A 21,703-nucleotide genomic window follows, 5' to 3' on the forward strand; every position below is an offset into this window, starting at 1 on the left:
TTTGAATTACTGTCTTGGAAAATAGAAAAGTTAATATGGAATAGAAAAGTTAATATGGTGGAGCACAGAGGAGTTTCACTGATTCTATTTTCTAGAATGGTAGATAAATGTCATTATACATTTCTCACAGCCCATGTACAATACCACGAGTGAACCCGAAAGGTGTAAACTGTGGACACTGGATGAGAATGACGTGCCCATGAAAGTTCATCACTTGTCACTAATGTACCATCTGGCAGGGGATGGTTTTTGTGTGTTTGTTTTTTAAGATTTTATTTATTTATTTAAGAGAGAGAGACACAGCGAGAAAGGGAACACAAGCAGGGGGAGTGGGAGAGGGAGAAGCAGGCTCCCTGCTGAGCAGGGAGCCCAATGTGGGGCTCGATCCCAGAACCCTGGGATCATGACCTGAGCCGAAGGTAGACGTTTAACAACTGAGCCACCCAGGCACCCCAAAAATAAAGTCTATTAAAAATATGAATATGCACTTCTTGGAAAGAATTCCAGGGGTACCTGGGTGGCTCAGTCAGTTTAAACGTCTGCCTGCAGGTCGTGATCCCGGAGTCCCAGGATCGAGCCCCGCATGGGGCTCCCTCCTTCTCCCTCTGTCCCTCACCCTGCTCCTGTTCTCTCTCTCATGTAAGTAAATAAAAAATCTTTTAAAAAAAATTCCAGCCCCAAATTCCAATAAACCCTGATGATTTTCTTCAGACCTCTCCACTCCCATTCCAAAGGCAGATCTCTGTTACGGGTGCAGTGTGTGCCTCTCAAATCCTTCCTCATGTTATTCCAAAAGGAAATATACCACTTACATGTATTATTTTAAAACCAAAATGAAACCATACTTTTCACGGTTTTCCGCAACTTGGCATTTTCCACTTAACATAGCACAGACGTCTTTCCATGTCAACACTATATTCTTTTGAATAGTAGTTCATAACACTGATTCTTTTTTATTTAACACTGCATGGGATAAAAATGTGACACTGGATCCATTCATGTGCTCCAAACACTTTGTTTATTGGTATATGGCTAATTAATGAGCCAGGATGTGCATTTCCTTACAGTTGTTTTAACAGCTGTTACAAAAGCTATTCATTTCTCTCTGTGGAGAAAGGAGTTTGCTGTAGGATTCAACTGGCCAAATGTGTTGGTTTATGGGCAGGGAGTGAATGAAGGGTGAGGAGGAAAGAACTTGAAGTTCAGACAACTTTTGACCTTGTATGGCTTCCTTCCTCTATTGAGGCATAATTTATTGTTATGGACTGAATTGTGTAAATTCATATATTGAAGCCCTATTCTTTCCCTAGTACTTCAGAATGTGACTGCATTCGAAGACAGAGCCTTTAAAGAACAATTAAGTGAAAAATGAGGCTTAGCGTGAGGCTTAATCCAGTATGACTGGTGTCCTTATAAAAAGAGGCAGGGACATCAGAGATGTAAACACTCAGAAAAGGTCATCTGAGGACACAGGGAGAACTGTGAGCCTAGAAGAGAAGTCTTGGGAGAAACCAATGCTGTGAGCACCTGGATCTTAGACTTCCAGCCTCAAGAGCTGTGAGAAAATAAATTTCTTTTGTTTAGGCCACCTAGTCTGTGGTATTTTGTTAAGGCAGCCTAGGCTAATACAGATTTCTTAAAATTTGGAGATTTTGGAATTTTCTTAAAATTTCCTACTGTAGGTATACAGTTCCATGATTTTTAGTAAATTGATAGAGTTGCACAACCACAATCACCATTTTAGAACATTTCCACCTCCGTGAAAAGTTCCCTTAAACTGGGTTGCAGTCAATCCACTCCCAGTCCCAGGCCCAGGCAACCACAGCTCTCTTTTATGTCTCTGTAGATTTACCTTTTCTAGAAATTTCTATACACGGAATTGTATAATATGTGGGCTTTCAGGTCTGGCTTCTTTCATGTAGCATAATATCTGTGAGGTTTATCCACAGGGGAGCACATATTACTGTGTTCCTTTTTATTGCTGAAAAGGACTCCACTGTGTCAATATACTACATTTTATTTACTCACTAGTTGATTCACATGTGGATTGTTTCCAGTTTGTGGCTACAAAGAATAATTCCTAGAAACATTTGTATACAGGTCTTTATGCGAAGTTATTCTCTTTCCAGATGCTCCTCATGTTCATTTAGACCAGATTACACATGTTTTTAACTGTTTTTGTTTTTGTTTTTTTTTTTGAGAGAGAGAGAGAGAGAGAACGAGAGAGAGTATGAGCAGGAGAAAGGGACAGAGGAAGAGGGAGAAGCAGACTCCCCACTGAGCAGGAAGCCCTATGTGGAGCTCGATCCTAGGACCCTGGGATCATGACCTGAGCCAAAGTCAGATGCTTACCTGACTGAGCCACCCAGGTGCCCCTTAACTGTTTTTTTTTTAATGAATTTTTTATATTAAGATAAGTCAGCTTTGTGAGAACAGGGACATTGTTTTTTTTCACTGTTGTATGTCCAGTGCCTAAGCTGGCTTAAGAAAAATAGTGTGAGATGAATGTATATAATGCACCAAATATTAACTGTATTTGTCTTTGCCTGATACAGCAACAGGTAATATTTTTTCTCTTCTGCATTTTCCATAAATGTATTTGTTTGATTAATATAAAAATTAAATTATCTAAAAATAGGAGCATCTGGCTGGCTCAGTTGGAGGAGTGTGAGACTTTTGATCTCAGGATTGTGAGTTTGGGCCCCACAGTGGGTGTAAAGATTACTTAAAAATAAAATCTTTATAAATAATACAATATAATATAACATAATATAACATAATATATTTGCTATCAGTGTTTCTTAATTTTTGTGTGGGTTGATTTTGTGTGTTCGGAGGTTGTAAAGGTGCCATTTCAAGCAATTCACCCCTCGGGAGGGAAATTGGGCTCCTCGGCACAGCTGGAAGAGGATATAGGGTCAATACAGGATCTTTTTTAAGTTGAGAATTCTGAGGCTATTTGTGTACTGATGGGAATGAACCAGCAGGGAGAAGAGAGAGAAGGCAATTTTCATAACCAAGATTATTGAGAGACTCAAAGGACAGATGTAAAGCAGGCAACCCAAACTGTTGTCCAAACACGAAGTGTCACTGGGAGCTTATTAGAAATGCAAATTCTCAGGCCTCACCCCAAATCTACTAATTCAAAATTTGTCAGGGTGGGTCCAAGTATTGTGTTTTAACAAACTGTAATCGTGATTCTTATATGTGCTAAAGTTTGAGTAGCACTGATCATTCTAGAACATTACTGAAAAGTTGGCCTTGGGTGGATATTCTACAAGCAGGTCCTTGGGATCTGACCAAATTGTGGCTTGTCTCTGAACCCAGCTACTGAAAGGAATCAAAGGAACGCATTTAAACCGCAGTCCTAGGTATCCTATCTTGATGGTTTATATATGCTTGCTTATCTGCTTTGTTTTTTTTTTAAATTCTTTTTATTGTGTAAAAAACACATAAAATTTATCATCTTCACCATTTTTAAGTGCACAGTTCAGTGTATTAAATACATTCACACTGTTGTACAACTCTCACCACCATCCATCCCCATAACTCTTACAAAACGGGAGTTTTATAAACTCATCTTATAAAACTACAACTTATACTCATTAAGTAAGAACTCCTTATCCCCCTCCCCCCCAGCCCCTGTCAACCACCATTATACTTTCTGTCTGGATGATTTTGACTATCTAGGTACCTCATATAAGAAGAATCACATAGTATTTGTCTTTTTGGGACTGGCTTCTTTCAGTTAGCATACCTGTTTCATTTCTGAGCACAGTTCCCTTATGAACTTTCTTATACAGGATCCCACAGAGGGTTACAATCAGAAGGAACAGCAACACCTGATTAACTGAAATAAAAACAGAAACACATTCAAGTGTAACCTATCAAGCTGAAATTTGGGGAAAGTTTAGAATAGTCTTAGGAGCAGATGCCTTCCCTGACAGACATAGCAGTGGTGGTCTGGGACCTTTTTTTAAGCAGATGGCATGTGCATAAAGGGTTAAGCCAGGATGCTGTTGATGCTCAAGGATACGGAGATGGAGTTTAAGGAGGATCCAGGGCTACCCCCGGCAGTCTGATGGCAGAGGCTACAACCTTAGTGCGTGTATGATGCTGCCTCTGGAGCCACTTTCTGTGCATGAATACTTTGTTTGAATGAATAGCCAACATTTATATGATGCTTATGATGAGCCAGTACTTCTTATGAGTACGGGTTCTCAGCTATTATAACACAGCCGCTTCTCGGTTAGTTCAACCACTGGTCAAGGATGACGTACAGAAAATTCTTGCCCTGAGTGAGAAGCCAGAAGACCCAAATACCTCTTCTAGTTCCCAGCATCCAGGACCATCTGTTCCAGAACAGTGACGCTCGCCCTTGGGATCTACTGAGAAGCACAGTAATATAGGACAGTGTTGTCCTAATATTGAGCACATGCCATGTGATTGTACATGAGGTGGTTTAGGAGGTTCATGATCATGGCATTAAGTAACATTAAATCACAGCGTGAGAAATCAGTTTAATTTCAGGTGCAGGCAGGCAACAAAAGCTACCCAGGATTGAATAACATTGTTCTAATCGTATATATTTGTATAATCAACTTCTTTTTATGATAGGAGATAGCTTATTCTACTTACAGTAAGGATATACACCTTCTATTATAAAGTACACATAATTTTTTAAATGAGTCAACTTAAAGAAAATTGTTAAGTCATGCATAGGACAGAAGAAACACAGATGATGAAAAATTGAGAAGGTGTGCATTGCTCTACATGGAGCACAAGTACCTGAAATCTGGAAAATGTTGGTAGGAAAGGAAGGGGCTAGGATTTCAAGTGAGATTCAAATCTTGTTTCTATCACCTCTTAGCTGTGTGGCTTTGGACAGGTCACTTAATCTCTCTGAGCCTCAGTTTGCTCATCTGCTCCATGAGGAGTGTAATTGTAATATTAATCATTGTCTCACAGGGGGGTTTTGAGAGTAAACGAAGGCAATGTAGGCCCAGTAAACACGTTACAGTTGTTACGTGTTATCATTTCCTACTTTTGTGCATCAAGGTATTTACATTTATTGGCCTCATACTGAGCTATTTTCTGGCTCCTAGGCCTTTGTCTTCACATTTGTAAAAGGAAGGAGTCATTCTCTACAGATGTCCTCCAGAGCTACATTCTGAGGCTCAGTGATTCTCCTGTGCTAACATCCAGCTCCCCTCTGCCTTTCTGGATTGTCAGATGCAGCCAGAGACAACCGGATACTAGACTCAGTTTAAAACCAAGCTATAGAGAAATAGAAGATAAGGAACAAAGTCCTGTAGTTTATCAATACGTCTGATTAACATTTACCTGCCACAGCCAGTGTGGGGAAGCAACTCAATGTCTACTACCACCTCTATTTTTTTTTTAGTATAAGTATGTCTTATGCAATATTTGGGACATACTTATGCTAAAATATCATTCATAGATAATCTAAAATTCATATCTAACTGGATATCTTATCTTTTCATCTGCTACATCAGGCAATTCTACCCTGAGGCTAACAGCAACACAATTAGATTACTATGTTTCTCTCCCGGGTTCACAAACTGCTAGATCTGAAATCAAGGGCAAATCCAGGTTTTGATGGGGTCTGAAGATAATATAATTTAAGAATAGGAACATAAAATTACAACTGCTCAATTAAATAGGAACATGAATATTTATTTAAAATGAGAAAATAAGTTATACTTATAAGTTTTATAGAAATGTATGACCCCTCTCAGGATAAATCCATCTCTGGACAAAATACTTAACAACTTTCCACAGGCATCATCCTGAAATGATGATGCCAAGAATTGCATGTGGGAAAACTATCCATGAAAATCAAAGAGGACCTTTTTTTTTTTAAAGCCAAGATCTAGCATCAAAACAGTCTTTTAAAATATCTATTTTTAATAATCATGATTGTCAAAAGCTGTAATCTTACTTTTTCGTAACAAAGCCATGTGTGTTCAAGCAGACAAAAACTGTGACCTGTGGATTGAAGAAAAAAAGTTTATTTAAAACAGAATCAACCCAAAAGTCATCACACAATGATTAAGGACCATGTCTTTGATGGTCTGATATGTGGCAAACTGTGGACTCATTCTTTACTGTTCTGATACTAGAACTTTGGAAACAAATATCTCTTGGATGTATAGCTCCACTCTTCCAATTAATTTCTCTGGCTGTCCAAACAGTACAAAGGCCCCCCAAGGGATAATCTTTTGTCTTCAGGGTGTTTTGTTTTGTTTTGTTTTTTTATCTTCTCCAAAAAGAGCCCTGTCAGCTCTCTGGGTTAGCAAATCAGACAATGCTAACTGAAGAAATGTCACACAAGAAGGTCTCCTTGACCTAAAATATTAACCCCCTGCATATTTTCTGCTATTATAACTGCATTCCTTTGACAAGGAAATTTTTACATCCTCAGGGACCCCTTTGGGAACAGAACTATACCTTACACTAAATCCAATCATTCATTCCATGAGTATTTATTGAGATTCTACTGAAAGCCAAGCACTGTGCTATGTAGTAGGGATGCACCAATGAACAAATCAGTCCCAGTCCCTATCATCATGGGGCTTTTAATCCTGGGGAAAACAGATATTAAAAAGTAACAAATAAAATAATTAGATTATGGTAAGAGATATGAAGGAAACAGAGGTCCTGGGATAAAGATCAACAGAGTTGGGGAGCGTTTCAGGAAGAGAAATCAGGAAAAGCCTCACTGATGAGATGGCATTTGGTCAGAAGGAAGAGCAAGAGCCAGTGGGAGAATGCAGAAGGAAACGGCAAAGTGCAAAGGAAAGGAAACAGCAGGTGCAAAGGCCCTGTGGCTAAAAAGAGCTCTGAGTATTCTAAGCACAGCAAGAAGTTCAGTGTGGCTGGAATGGAGTGGACTAAAGAAGAGACGGGCCAGATGAGACTGAAGACAAACTGTGTTGTCTGTAAAGGAGTTTAGATTTTATTTCAAATGCATGCAACTCCTTCCATCCATGTCTGCCTTCATTAAAGTCCCCAAAGCAATGTTTTCAAACATTTCCACAGAAATTCTGATGGTAAAGGAGAGTGAACACTCAAACTCATCCATAATGAGCTCTAAAATACAAGTTTCTTGCATTACTTCAGATTCCTGTAAACTGTACAAGAATGAGGAAAAATAATGACTCCTTTCATTGCTAGCCGAGGTACCCTCAGAGAGAAAACTCTCTGTTATCATGAAGTCAAAGTCTTTCATGCATGGATGGGGTGGGCAGGGATGAGAGCACGAACATGTTAAATGGGTCCAAGTAAATGATAAATTGGAATCCTGGGGTTGGCCGCAGCTCAAGAACATTATGTGAGGAGGAGAAAAATCCCATTGCAGGGGCTGCCACTTGCTCATGAGAATGTCTTTCCTTGTGACAGATGGCTCCCAGGGACTTTTCAAGAACTCTTGGGAGGCCCAATGTTCAGTCCACAGTCTTCTGCCATGCTCTGCACCTTCTAATCCCCACCCTACTGCTTTCCCCCCTTGGATCTAAAGACATGTATCAATGGGTTTGGGGGAAATCAAGGAAAGGGGGTCCTTGTTGGACATGGAGAATGGGGGAGAGATGCAACTAAGACAAAGCTCTGTGGACACTTTGAATATAAGGGAATGTAAGCCATCAGGAAGTCACAGGAATTTTGAAGGGGATATTGGGTGGGGGAAAGGTGAGTCCATTTTACTTGAATCTCCAAATCTATGGCTACTGGCAGAAATCTTAACTTTTCTGAGACATAAATCTCAAAAGTCTGCTGAAACCCATAGACCTCTTTCTAGAATAATTTTTATTTTTTTAATTTTTTAAAAAAGATTTTATTTATTTGACAGAGAGAGACAGCGAGAGAGGGAACACAAGCAGGGGGAGTGGGAGAGGGAGAAGCAGGCTTCCCGAGCAGCAGGGAGCCCAATGCGGGCTCCATCCCAGGACCCTGGGATCATGACCTGAGCCGAAGGCAGACGCTTAATGACTGAGCCACCCAGGCGCCCCTAGAATAATATTTTTTAAAGCTTAAAAAATATATTGTATTATAAAGAAAACCAATTACAGAATTTTAAAGAAAAAGAAGCCATCAGCACATTGGAGAAAAAAAACCCAAATTTGTGACATAATATATATATTTCTTTATTAAGTAGCAACTATTAGCAAGTGTAATAGTTACTGTCAGTTGAGGTAGTGATGAGCTTTGAAAAACTGTGAGATACCTGAACAACTGTAATGTAATATGAAAATATCTGATTTCTACAGGGGATGATGGCACAGGTACACAGTAACTTCTGTGATTTGTCGCCTACATTCACAATTAAAGGAAGTGCCCAGTTCCAGTTCGAGGCTAATGAAAGTGAAGATTTTTTTAGGTGCACCTAAGTGGCCCAGTCGGTTAAGTGACTGGCTCTTGATTTCAGCTCAGGTCATGATCTCAGGGTCATGGGCTTCCTGCTCAGCAGGGAGTCTGCTTGAGATTCTCTCTCCCTCTGCGCCCCCAGCCTCCACCCCCCCCCCCACCCCTGCCTTGCACATGCAGGCGCGCTCTCTCTCCCTCCTTCTTTAAAAAGAAAAAAAAAAAGATTTTTTTTCACATCTAAGTACATGAAATCCTGTGAAATATATCCATGAACACTTCGTCAGTCTGTGCACCCCAGGTTAAAGGTTAGACTCCCTGGGCTAGGGAGACTCAACTGCCATCTGGGTCAAGATGATGTTTTCACTGTTTTATCAACTAGAAAAACTGCTGCTCTGGGAAGATTTGTCAGATTTTTCCTGAGGGTTTTCATAGGCCCCGGCTCATGACCTGATAGTCCAGGTGACAGGCAGGGTGAGCCCCCAAGCCCAGGCAAACACCAGAGAGGGACAGGCTGACTTTCAGGGGGACGGCCAGAGAGAGGAGTGTGAATGGAAAAGGAAGCCCTCCAAGGAAGGCTGGAGGGATGCCAGAGACAGCTTTGGGATAAGATTTCCTCTTTTGGACTGCTGTACCTGTTAAAGATCGTGAAAATGCCCACCTGTGCAGCTTCATGTAGACCGACGTTGAAAAGTCCTCTGCCTCTCTATTGAAGATTACAGAAGATAAAGAAGGGGCCAGGACACAAAACAGAGGGAGACTTTCACACACACACACACACACACACACACACAGACGCTACCAAGCCAACTTCTTACACAGACTCCTTGGCTTTGCATGAGACAAATTCAGGGCAAATTCTAAGAGGCCTATCAACCAGATATATTCCAGGGACAACATCTTTTAACAGGAGAGGCCAACCACTTCTTCAGAGAATAAAGAACTGGCCTATAAGAACTATTTTTCTGCCAAGACATTTGATACATGTTGACAAGGTGATTTCTTTGTGGTCTTCTGGATTTCCATAAATTTCATATTGCCAACTTCCATAATTAGAAAGATTGCTTCACCCAGAGAAACACAAATTGTGTTTCAGTATACCTGGTGTGTGTGTGTGTGTGTGTGTGTGTGTTTTTAAATAGGCTTCCTTTCTGTGACACAAGTAATTTATTAAAGGCATATTATCAGTTCAAAATTTGATTTGTTGAATTTTCAATATTTACACATAGCAGAATTCACTTTTTTGGTTATATCATTCTATATATTTTAACACATGCATAAATTTTTATACTAAGAATTTATTGTATCTTGTACTAATTGTACTAAGAATTTATTGTATCTTATACTAATTCTTGTACAACAAATGGAATAGAGAACAATCCAACAGCTCCAAAGAACTCTCTTGTGCTACCCTTTTGCAGGCAGAACCTGCCCAACCCCTAGGCTCTCGAAAACACCAATCTATTTTCTGTCCCTATAGTTTTGCCATTTCCAGAATGCCATATAAATGGGATCATGCGATACACAATCTTTAGAGACTCTCTTCTTTCACTTAGCATGATGTATTTGGGATTCATACTTGCTGTTGAGTGTGTCAATAGTTTTTCCCTTTATCCTTATTGAGTAGTATTCTGTTGTATGGATGTACCACAGTTTACCCATTCACCTATTGAAGGACATCTGAGTTATTTTGTGTGTTTTGTGATTATGAATAAACCTTCTGTAAACGCTTGTTTATAGGTTTCTGTGTGATTTTAAGTTTTCAGTTCTCTACGGTAAATACTTAGAAATCAGATGGTGGGGTCATTTGGTAGATGTGTATTTAACTTCATAAGAAACAGCTTATCTAAATAAATAGAATCTTTAAAAAAAGGGGGGGGGGACGCCTGGGTGGCTCAGTCAGCTAAGTGTCTGCCTTCAGCTCTGGTCATGATCCTGGGGTCCTGCATTGATCTCCCTGGTCAGTTGGGAGTCTGTTTCTGCCTCCCCCTGCTATTGTGCTCTCACTTGCTCTCTCTCTCTTCCTCTCAAATAAATAAAATATTTTTTAAAAAAGAAAAGAAAGAGTGTGGCCATTAAAAAAAATAAAATAAATAACAATTTATCTTGAAAACCCAAAGTTTATTTTAAAATTAAGTTGATCCCTCTTCATTATGGTCCTTCAAAGGAACTTCTGAACTTGACATTTATTTGACTGGAGCTAGCAGTCAGCCAACAGGGAATACTCAGCTTTAGAAACCAGCAGCATGACAGAGAGAGCCTCTGCCAGGCGGCACGAAAGGCCGGGATATCACAGCACCCCAAGGCTCCCTCGTGAATCCAAGGGTTGTGAGAACTTGTTGGCAGTGATCTTGGGAAACTCTTCAATAGGAAACTCTTTAATTCACTGTAAAGAACCAGCTACAACATCCCTTTTATTTCCCCAGGCTCTAGACTTAGGGTACATGTGTGCTAGCCCCTTCTCTTCCCCTCTTATACCCGGGAGACAATTGAGTCAAAGCAGCACGTTACTTAAGACTCTTTGGATATTGATTTCGGGTACTTTTTATCCACTTACGATTTTAGATGATATGCATTCAGCTGACTCTTTGAGATGATGTAAGTTTAGAATGGTCTCTGGCCACAAGCCCCCTCTTCCCCACTCCATGAAGGAAGGCCATCTAGCATCACGGGAGATAATGAGGGGAAGGCAAAAGGATCTGAGACTGAGTCCCTGATGCCAGTTCTACCCTGGGCATCCCCATTAGTCAAACCAATCAATTCCCCTTTCTTCCTTAAATTGCTTTGAAATGACATTTTCTTGCAAACAATAGACCTTATAAATACATTCCCTGTGGCAAGAATCGTGTGCACCTATGGGGAGAGGTTTGCAGGGCCAGCTACCATTTATTGCACGCTTAATTTGCACCCAGCTCTATGCTGACCAGGTCTGTCATCTTCTTTAATTCTTCCAACACTTTTCAGGCAGATATATCACCATCCCCAGGTTTCACATGAGAAATTGTGGCTCAGAGAAGTTCAGCAACTTGCTCAAAATCACACAGCTATTAAATGGCAGAGCAGGGATGTGAAATGAGGGCTCTCTGACTTCAAATCCCATGCTCTTTAACCACAAGGAGGTGGAGGTCTTCAAGGGCCATTCTGGCTACCCCAGGAAGCAGGGAGTCAGGCTCCAGGTAACAGATGGCACTGTGTGCTGATGGAGCATCAGTCAAGTTTGGTCTGCTTGTCCCTGAGTGCTCGGTGACTGTAACTACTGAGATCATGCCAGAAGCAGAGAGAGTGCTAGCTAGTCCGAGAAGGGGGCTCATCTTTCCCCTGTCCAGCATGTCGCCAACTTGAAAATCCCTTTAAGACAAAACAAGAGGCTCCAGGAAACTGTCAATGGCACATCTGATTGCAAGGCACAGCAGCGGTGAGCCAAGGAGAGAAATTCCTGAAGCAGATTCTCAGAGGAAACTTTCTGAGCAGCTTTCAGAATATAAGGCAAGAGTGGAGTCCTGGAGAAGCATGGACTTCCAAAAGAAAGCCCTGTTCTATTAAATTTTTTAAAAAATATGACATTAGAAAGATTTGGCATCCTCTCCCTCTCTATAGTTTCATCTCCTGTCTGACGGTGGCACTTCCTGTGTAAGTTGCTGTAAATTGCTGTTTCTGGGACTTGCAGTCAAACGCATACTAATAGATTAAGTAGGCGCTCGAGAAATGTTTGTAGCTCCTAGATAGGAGCTCATGATGTGGATTTGGTAGAGGAATCAGAGGTGTAAAGAGGTAGAAAACCGATGGAAGAAGTCAGGGGATGTCCTAAGACCCCATACAATAAGAGGCAGAGACCTGGGGCGGAGAGAAACGGGAATGTTTGGGGCAGAGCCTGGGAGAGCATCTTGTGGGTTAACACAGTTCCTGCATGGGAAGAAATGCTTTCTTGCCTCTGAACTTTGGTTCATGCAGTCCCTTCTGCCTGGAATGCCCTTACCCCTGCTCTTTCCCCAGTAAACTGTCACTTGTTCTTTCAAGACTCAATTCAGGCATTACCTCCTTCAGGAAATCTTACCTGATACCCTGCCTGGGTGCTCCCCTGATCTCCATTCCTATTCCTATCCCTGCACGCAGATCATTGTTCTAATATTATGGGTGTGCCCGTCTTCTCCCCTAAATCATGAGATGACTGAGGACAGGCACTGTGGCTTGCCCACCCCTGTGTGCCTCAATAAATGTGTGTGGAATGAATAAATGAGAAACAGGAGAAAGGAAGAAAGGGAAAGAGGCTCCTGTTCTGTTCCTCAATCCCAGGAAGAAAGGAGGCAGTGTACCATTACTCAGGAAAAAGGCCAGAAGGAGGGGACTGTGGATCTATTCCAGGAATAAAAGCAAAGGGCTCTGGTCTTTTTATCAGCCTTTTTCTTTTTCATCAAAACAAGAAGGCCCAGAACTGTGTTCCTTGCACTTTCGTAAGCTTTCCTAGGCTGAGTGACTCCTGTGCAATGGTTTCTCCACAGTAGTAAATAGCCAAGCCTTTGGCATTGAAGAGCCCGTGGGCTTGTCTTCAAGACAGGAAGAAGGATGGAGCCTTGCAGCCAGTGTTGGAGAGAGATTCCCTAGGCAAGGCACGGGGGGTGGCACCTTCAAAGAGTAGCGGAAGAAAGGCTGAGGTCCTGGGGCCTGTGACTAGGAAGAAAAGGAGAGTTTAGAGAAAGGTCTGGACCTGAGAAGTGACCATTAAGTTTGAAAATGGGCCCCTGAAGACCTTACACAGGGAGCTGTTTAACCAGATGCCAAAGAGTTTGGGCCTATGGCCAAATCTGGAAAGCATGTTTTAAGACCTGGCAGTGGCTAAGCGACTTAGCTCTGCCTTGGAAGAAAAGGCAAAATTGGCATGGACTCCAGAAAAATATTTCAAAAATCAGAGCCCCTAAGTTTTAGTCTACCTGCCAGCTCTAATCAGTGGGTAAGGGCTTTCGGTATTGCTAAATTGAGAAGGAATCTAAAGCTATCACCACAGTTGGTTAAAAAAGAAAGAAAGAGAAAAGTAAAGAAAGAAAGAGCTCTGATTGATTAATCCTGTCTGCTATGGGTTTAGGTAAGGAGGAATAGGAAAGAACCTGGAAATCAGAATGAAAGATAAAAGAGGGGGCTCTTTTTTTTTTTTTAAGATTTTATTTATTTATTTGAGAGAGAGAGACAGTGACAGAGATAGCAAGAGGGAGCACAAGCCTGCCACTCCTTCTGCTTGTGCTCTCTCTCTCTGGCAAATAAATAAAATCTTTAAAAAAAAAAGTACAGGGGCACCTGGGTGGAGACACACAGTGAGAGAGGGAACACAAGCAGGGGAGAGTGGGAGAGGGAGAAGCAGGCTCCCGCTGAGCAAGGAACCTGACGTGGGGCTTGGTCCCAGGACCCCAGGATCATGACCTGAGCAGAAGGCGACGCTTAACCGACCGAGCCACCCAGGTGCCCCCCCTTTCTTTTTTTTTTTAGTGAAAGAGAGAGCACAAACCAGTGAGGAGAGGCAGAGGGAGAGGCAGAGGGAAAAGCAGACTCCCTGCTGAGCAGGAAGCCCAACATGGGGCTCAATCCCAGGACCTGGTGCTCAATCCCAGGACCCTACGGGATCATGATCTGAGCCAAAGGCAGACGCTTAACCAACTAAGCCACCCAGGTTCCCTAAGAGGGGGCTCCTTAAAGATATTATTGAATGACTTAAATCTGGCAGGGCCTGTACCTGAGTGGAAATATCATGGTCTTTGTCATTAGAAAGAACTGACTTTCAATCCTGGTTCTGCCCCATTTCTTAGCCATGCAAGCCTGGGCAATTTACAAAACCCAATCAGTAATTGGGACTGTGCTGCTGATTCAATTAAATAGCCTATAATAATAACAGGTAACACATAGCAATTTCTATGTGCCAGGCATTGTTTTATGACCTTTACATACATTCACTAATTTAATCCTCACAACAACCCATAAAGTTACTATCCCTGATTTACCAAGGAGGAAACTAAAAGTTCAGGGAGGGTGACAATTAATGAGTGGCAGAGATTCCCACCCAGGCAGTCTGGCTCTGAGTTCTCATTCTTAACCATCTTAACAGATACTGTAGCCAACCACTTTCCATTGCTGATTGCAATCATTGTGTCAAGCAACTGACATAAACTCTGTGATTTAACTTCCCTCCATAAGACTTGCACCCTGCAGTTCGCACATGCATAAAACATTTTACAGAGCACTTCATCCTAAACCACGCGAGCTAAGAGTCATGAACAGGACAAGAGCATGCGTTCACCTGAAGAAAGGAGAAAGAAGGACAAAATCAGGACTCAGGAATTTGGTCTCTCACAAAACATCTCTGGCCTTTTTACTTTTTGCTCTAGCATGAATGGTTTACTCAAGATCCTCCAAAATACAGGACAGAGAAGCCAGATGAGGGAGTCTTCGTTTTGTGGAGGACCTGTTCTGCTTTCTCCTGTGTTGGAATGAAGTATTCTTTCGCAAAATGGTTTCAGAGCAGGTGTCAACAAACTATGGGCCCTGCATCAAATCCTGCCCATTTTTGTAATAAAGTTTTATTGGAACATAGCCAGGTTTATTCTTTGACGTTTGGTCTCTGGCTCATCTCACACTAAACAGCAGATCTGAGTAGGTGCAAAACAGACCATATGGCTTGCGCAGCCACCAATCTGGCCCTTTGCAGAAAAACTGCTGATCCCAGCTGTCCACTTTAGGCCAGATTTTCTATATACCACTATGGCACAGGTGCTCATCTCATGTCCTTAACTAGGGAAGGAAGAACACTACCTCCCCTTCGGTGTTGGCTAGGGGAGGTGTGAAATAGCACGTCTATAAGAGGAACCAAAATGAAAACAAATGTGGCCAGAACAGCACACAAAGTGTGCTCTGAGAAATGTTAATCAACGTTATGTGATAAAACAGTTCTGGGGTCAATTGGGAACTTCGGTGGTAAACAACCTTAAGCAGATTTCTCTACTGCGGGACTTCTCAGGACCTTTAAAATGCCATTATGCCTTGAGATCTCTCAGAGGGTGATATGGTTCACAGAACGTACTTTCCCCATGGGCCTATGTTCTTTAGAACATTCTTTGGGAAATGCTGAAATAAAATAAGTATTTAGAATCATGCTCCCTGGGAACTAGAAATGAAAACTATGTGAACTGTGGCTTAATGAGCATGTCTTTCTCTCAGTAAGGAAAGAAAATGAAGAAGAAATGAAAAGAGCCAGGTGGAAAAAAAAAAAAGAAAGAAAAAAGAAAGAGAGGTGTTTGAAGGGAAGAAGGAAGGAAGCAGGGCCCTGGAGAAATACCATGGGAGGAGCTGAGGAACACTTGGAGGACTGGACTATCAGAGGGAACAATGTGCCAAAGGCTGGGGCTGCCACCCACGCAGGATGTGTGGCCACGTCCATCATCACCATGGTCATCGTCAGCACTACCGGGGCCTCCCTACTCTGCAGATCCTGTGTTATGTCCTTTAGACCTACGATGTCACTTCATTCCCATTTTACAGATGAGGAAATAGAGGCACAGACAAGTAAGTAGTCAGAGTCAAAGCTTATAAAGCTTGTAAGTGGCAATGCATAGATTCAACTCTGTGATCTGGCCCCAGAACCCACGTTCTCCCCACCGCACTGCCCTGCTCTACTTGTACCTGCATTCGACCGAGGGCGGTAAGCACAAACAGGATTCCGTACGGAGATGCGACACGAAGCCATTTGGAGGAAAAGACAAAACCAACCAACCAATGTCACTTTGATAACTGACTACACAGGGAGCCAAACAGCTAGAGGACTGATTTTTCCCCCTCACAGGACGGCCAGATGTTTAGATAGCATGTTTTTTCTTCTCCTTCTTTTTACTCTTGTGTTAACTATTCCTTCTTAACTCCTATCATAAGTTATCTATCAGGCTTATCCAAGGTCCTACATTTGCTCCTAAAGTGAACATAATAGTTTTTGAATGTTAAGAAAGCATTTTCAACCCAAACACGACAACTACTGTATTTATAAGCCCCATTTAGATTTCCACAACTACCGAGTCTTTTTTTCAGGTTCTGAAAACATGAATCACAGCTCAATTAAATCTTTTGTGGCTCAGAAATGTACCTGCATTTAAATACTTGCATTTATCTACGTCCTAGCTTACCAATGACTTCCATGCTTAAAGTATGATGAAAATAGTAAATCACACTGGTCAGGAGAGTTAAACCCAGGTCTGGAAAAGCAGTCTAGCATGTAAAAAACAGAGTATCCTGGATTTGCTGCAATGGCAAAAAAAAAAAAAAAAAAAGGAAAAAAGAAAAATGGTTGCCGCGGCATGCTACAAACATTGGCTGGGAGCTCCTGAAGGCGAAGTTCATGTGCGACAATCCACTTCTGATTTACATTCTTGAGTCTACAGCAAAACAAAGGGCTGCTGCAGGCGGGCAGGGAAGAATGGAAAGACTGCCACACTGCTCGTCAATTTCTGTTTACCTGGTGAATGGTGAGGGCAGGGCTTTGGGCTCCTCGATCCAGAAGAGCTGTAGGGCAGAGTGTTCAACTCCTGGCTGGCTTGGGGTTGCTGCCCTTCACGCTGCTTCGGCTGCTTCTAAGATCCCATTGGAAAGCCCAAAGGGCTGGAGAGCCCCAAGGCCAATATTACATTTCCAAGAGAGTATTCCTCCCCCTGCCCCCAACACCCCCCCACCCTTTGCTTGCGTTGACTTTGGAGAGGCTCGGGTTTCTTTCCACTCCTGCGCGGAGCAGCTGGGAGAGTTGGGAATCAGGCGTTGTGCTGGCTGCCGGGGTGAGGCGGCCCCTGAAACCACTTCCAGATGTGCTTGGCAGGCTGGCTCGCATGGCCAGACTTCCTCTGGCATCCTCCTCCAGCAGTCTGCATGCAAATCATTTCGAAAACAAGGCAGCTCTGGAGGAAAAGATTCAAAACCGGAGAAAAGCAAATGCTTGGAGGGTGGATTTCCACCATGCGTTGGGTCTAGGGTAAACTTTGAAAGAGCAGAAGTGGAAAAAAGAAGTTCATACTGATTTTCAGAATCTCAAATTAGCCACAAGTTTCTCCTGAAATCCCCCAGTCATTAAAGTGCTGTGGTCCCCAAATTAAAGCCCAGCTAATAGCTATGGTCTCATTTTACCAAGGCAATGATAGCAATAGGAGTTTTTAAGATGGTGTGTTTTGAGCCTGAACATGGAAAGGAATCAGGCAGGGAGTCAACCCCACCCAGCTCTGGGCTGTTCTCTTTCTGCTATTGATTCTCAGAAACCCAGGAAATGGTGCCAGTACTTTGCCTGGGATCAAAAAATTTATTTCTGCAACCTCTCTCCTTAGCTCCTATAAGGAAATGAGGATCCCTCTACTCACCGGCTCTTTTTAAGTGGCATTTCCCGATAGAATACAATGCAGGCCACCCCGTAATTTAAAATTTTCTAGTAGTCACCTTAAGATAAGTACAAAGACACGGCACCTGGCTGGCTCAGTCGGAAGAGCGTTCAGGTCGTGAGTTTCAGCCCCATGTTGGGTGTAGAGATTACTTAAATAAATAAATAAATAAATAAACTTTTTTTTTTTTTTTAAAGATTTTATTTATTTATTTGGCAGAGAGAGACAGCGAGAGCAGGAACACAAGCAGGGGGAGTGGGAGAAGGAGAAGCAGGCCTCCCGCCGAGCAGGGAGCCCGACGCGGGGCTCAATCCCAGGACCCCGGGATCATGACCTGAGCTGAAGGCAGAGCTAACGACTGAGCCACCCAGGCGCCCCAATAAACAAACTTTTAAAAAGAGAGAGAAAGAGAGTAACCATGTGCCAGGCACTCGGCTGAGCAGTAAAAGAAAAAGGAAAAGGGAAGTACAAAGAGGTAAAATTAATTTTAATGATATATTTTATTTAACCCAATATATACAAAATATGATTTCAACATGTAATGATACGTTGTTTTTTGTATTAAGTCTGAAGTCTGGTGTGTATCTTATGCTTGTAGCACATGTCAATTCAAATACTAAATTTCATCAGAAATGAGTGATATGTATTTAGATTTCATATAATTTGCAGTTTAAAAATTAGGTTCACATACTCAGGCTGTTCCAAGCATACTTAAAAGCTTTCCAATAATGAATCAAGTATCAGTTCTTCAACTTAAATTCATTAACACTAAGTAAAATTTAAAAGCTAGTTCCTCGGTTGCACTAGCCACATTTTAAATGCTCAACAGCCAGTGTGCCTAGTGGCTACTGTATTGAATGGTGCAGCTCTAAAGGGTTTAGTGGGTTTGTTTGGTTTTTTTTTTTCAGACTTGAACTTGGAGAGTGGGAATATCTGGAATAGCTTACCTTTGTGTAGAATTTTGAACACTGACAAAGCATCTTCACATCTTCTATTTCGTTTTCTTCTCATAACATTCTCATTAGTAAGTTCAACAGAGATGTTGTTTGCCCCAATTTGCAGATCAGCAAATGGAGGCTTTGAGCATGCTAATGTCCCAAGCTCCCAAAGCAAGTTGGTGATGAAGCCCAGACTGGAATTCTCATCGGCAGTTCTCACCTGTTTCTTACTTGAGGCATGCTTCAAATACTAGGATCTCTGGCTACAACTCTAAGGGTGAAACTGCATCCAGGGCTTTTGCATTCTTCACTTGGCGGGCCTTTAGCATCCAGGCACTGTTCGTATGGACTTATCCGCTGCCCTGGCGGTGTTCCCTTACATACCCCTATCCTAAAGCCCTCATACCATCCAGGAAATATGCCATTTTTCTTTGAAGCAGGCTTGACATTATGCTATTCCTCTTTTCTCTTTACTCCCAGGAGGTATACTCTGTTTTAAAGCACAACTTCACCCGTTTTAGCTAACAGACATAGTTGTCATGTATTTATCTCTGGTTGCAGCAGGTCCATTTGATCCATGGACCACCTGCGGGAAGTGAGAAGGTCCAGCGGCAACACAGAGTGCACTCTGAGCACTCCTGTTCTAATCCTCATGGCCCTCACATGAGCAAAAATATCAACAATTTCCTGTCCTTCCAGAATCATGTGCTGTCAGGAGCAGTGGGACAGTCAGTCAGATGTGTCCCAAAGCATTGTGGTGGGAAGCCCTCCAAGCTGACTCCTGCTTACTCCAGTTTCCTCCAAAGACCAGGTTTTCTCTCCCTTTGCATCTCTCATCCACTTAGCAGAATGCCTGACCCAGTGTGAGAGCTGGTGGCTAAGTAGGTTCAGAGAGTATGACAACCAAAGTACCCCAGAGGGGGCTCATAATTGAAATAAGAATTCTGTTGTTTTCATAGGCTCTGCTTGCTATTCATATTGGCTTCCATCTGGACCCAAATCCCTCTGCTCATTGCCCTACTATCTCCAACTTGGGATTCTCTCTCCTTTATTTCTAGGGGGCCATGTTCTTTTTTTTTTTTTTTTAAGATTTTTTTTATTTATTTGAGAGAGAGAGCATGGGGAGGCAGGGCCAGAGGGAGAAGCAGACTCCCTGCTGAGCAGGGAGCCCGATGCAAGACTCAGTCCTGGCACTCCAGGATCACGACCTGGGCTGAAGGCAGTTGTGAAACCAACTGAGCCACCCAGGCGCCCTGGGCCATGTTCTAAGGATGCAAGAGGCTTATTACCTATGACCTAGATTTCCACATTGTGCGCACACGCTCTTCCCTGGGGAAGAAATGAGAACACAAAGAGATGCAGGTTTTAAGGGACACTCTGAGAAGTACAGTGGCTACCAGCATGGGCTCTGGGGACAGACAGATACACCCAACTGTTAGCTCAGACATTATACTGAACACATCACTCAAAACCACTCACCTGTGGTTTCCACAGCTATAGAGTGGGGAACCTCCTGGTGAGGGTTAGAAGATATCATTCATGTAAAGCATTCAGTAAGGGCTCAATACATGGAAGTTATCACAGTTATCTCCCCTTGTCTGTGGAGAGTCTACTCCCAGACCCCCAGTGGGTGCCTGAAACCATGGATAGTTCCAAAACCCTATATATACTATGTTTTTTTGCTACACATATATACCAATAATAAAGTGTAATTTACATATTAGACAACAATAACGATAAAATACAACACAACAATATACTGAAATAAAACCTATATGAATGTGGTCTTTCTTTCTCTTTCTCTCTCTCAAAAGATCTCATTGTACTCACCTTCTTGTGATGATGTGAGATGACAAAATGCCTACGTGATGAGACGAGGTGGACAAAGTGACGTGAAGGATGCCCATCCAGCATCACAAGGGGGATTATCCACTTCCCGACTCTGTTGACAGAGGGTAACAGAAAGCTGAGAAAGCACAACTGCAGATAAGGGGGGACTACTGTATTTTTACTGTCAGATGAAGACACCCCTAGTTCAAAGTATGAACTAAGGAAAGGACTTATAACAGTAAGCTATTTGTAACTTTTTCTTAAAAAGTCCAAAAGAGTGATACGCTGTTGCAAACACTGCCAGTAGCCTACTTAATACCCCTCTCTGCTTCTTCCCTTGAACTAGAAACACTCTTTCATTTGGAGGCAGCAATGGTCCAGTTACAAATACTCACCTCCTGCTGTCTGTCACTTCCTAAAAAGCTATTGTTTTCCTGGCAAAGAGCCGTTTGGTGCCTTTTGCCATTTCTTCCTGTCTGAAATCCAACCTTGATGCCTGGAGGTAGACTATCCATCTTGCAGCTCTGGGGCTGAAAGGGCCACACCGTGCTGCTGCATATGGCCACACCAGCTACGCACAGATTATGGTATTGAATCGGTCAGGGTCCTGGCAGGATACGGACGGCTCACTCCAAAAGGCTAATGGTGGCGACTCTGCAAAAAGGCACTATTTGAAAAGGTCTGTATTAAGGAAACATGGTTACGAGTGTCGCAATAAGGTGGTGTTAGCAACTGCAGGGAGGTATGACCACCTGTAACCCTGAAGGGTAAGGCATGGGAGGAGTTACTAGGAGTGGGAAAGTAGCTGAATGGACAGGGCTACCCAAGAGGAGCAGCCGGTGTTGACCCACACTAAGGGGACAGGGGGCTAATGACCCCAAGTTTACCATCTGACTCATTCATCTGTCTGATTCAGCAGCCCTGCACATGTTAGGGAGGACAGAGCAAGAACATGGGAGGAGCCAAAGTCCCTGCTGGCCCTGGGAGTCACCAGAGCAGCCCCGCACTAAGTGATCTGAAACATCTAACCACATGAAGAAAACAAACCATTGCATGGGTATGTCACTTTGGTCAGGTTTCAGTTACATGCCTGAATGCAGTCCTATGGGATTTATAGGCATCTTGTATTTGTGGTATCATTAGCTGACACGGTGTGTATCTGAG

At 42.6% G+C, this 21,703-nt stretch overlaps 1 protein-coding gene across 2 annotated transcripts in view; it reads right to left on the bottom strand.

The window, feature by feature from the left end:
* The window catches only part of GLT8D2 (glycosyltransferase 8 domain containing 2), a 38,521-nt gene extending 17,338 nt beyond the window's left edge, over window positions 1-21,183 (bottom strand). Inside the window, exons 1-4 of one of the 2 annotated variants that reach the window (XM_032416883.1) lie at window positions 20,935-21,183; window positions 20,540-20,651; window positions 5,963-6,009; window positions 3,758-3,850 (exon numbers count right to left, since the gene is read on the bottom strand). In XM_032416883.1, the coding sequence (XP_032272774.1) occupies window positions 3,758-3,850; window positions 5,963-5,981 (112 nt within the window). In that variant the 5' untranslated portion in view covers window positions 5,982-6,009; window positions 20,540-20,651; window positions 20,935-21,183. Of the gene's footprint in view, window positions 1-3,757; window positions 3,851-5,962; window positions 6,010-16,867; window positions 17,050-20,539; window positions 20,652-20,934 lie in introns of those variants that run through there. The other variant, XM_032416882.1, reaches the window with a different exon arrangement.
* Window positions 21,184-21,703: the final 520 nt, after the last annotated feature.

Source organism: Phoca vitulina, unplaced genomic scaffold (assembly GCF_004348235.1).
Source record: "Phoca vitulina isolate PV1807 unplaced genomic scaffold, GSC_HSeal_1.0 scaffold19, whole genome shotgun sequence".
NCBI lineage: Eukaryota > Metazoa > Chordata > Mammalia > Carnivora > Phocidae > Phoca > Phoca vitulina.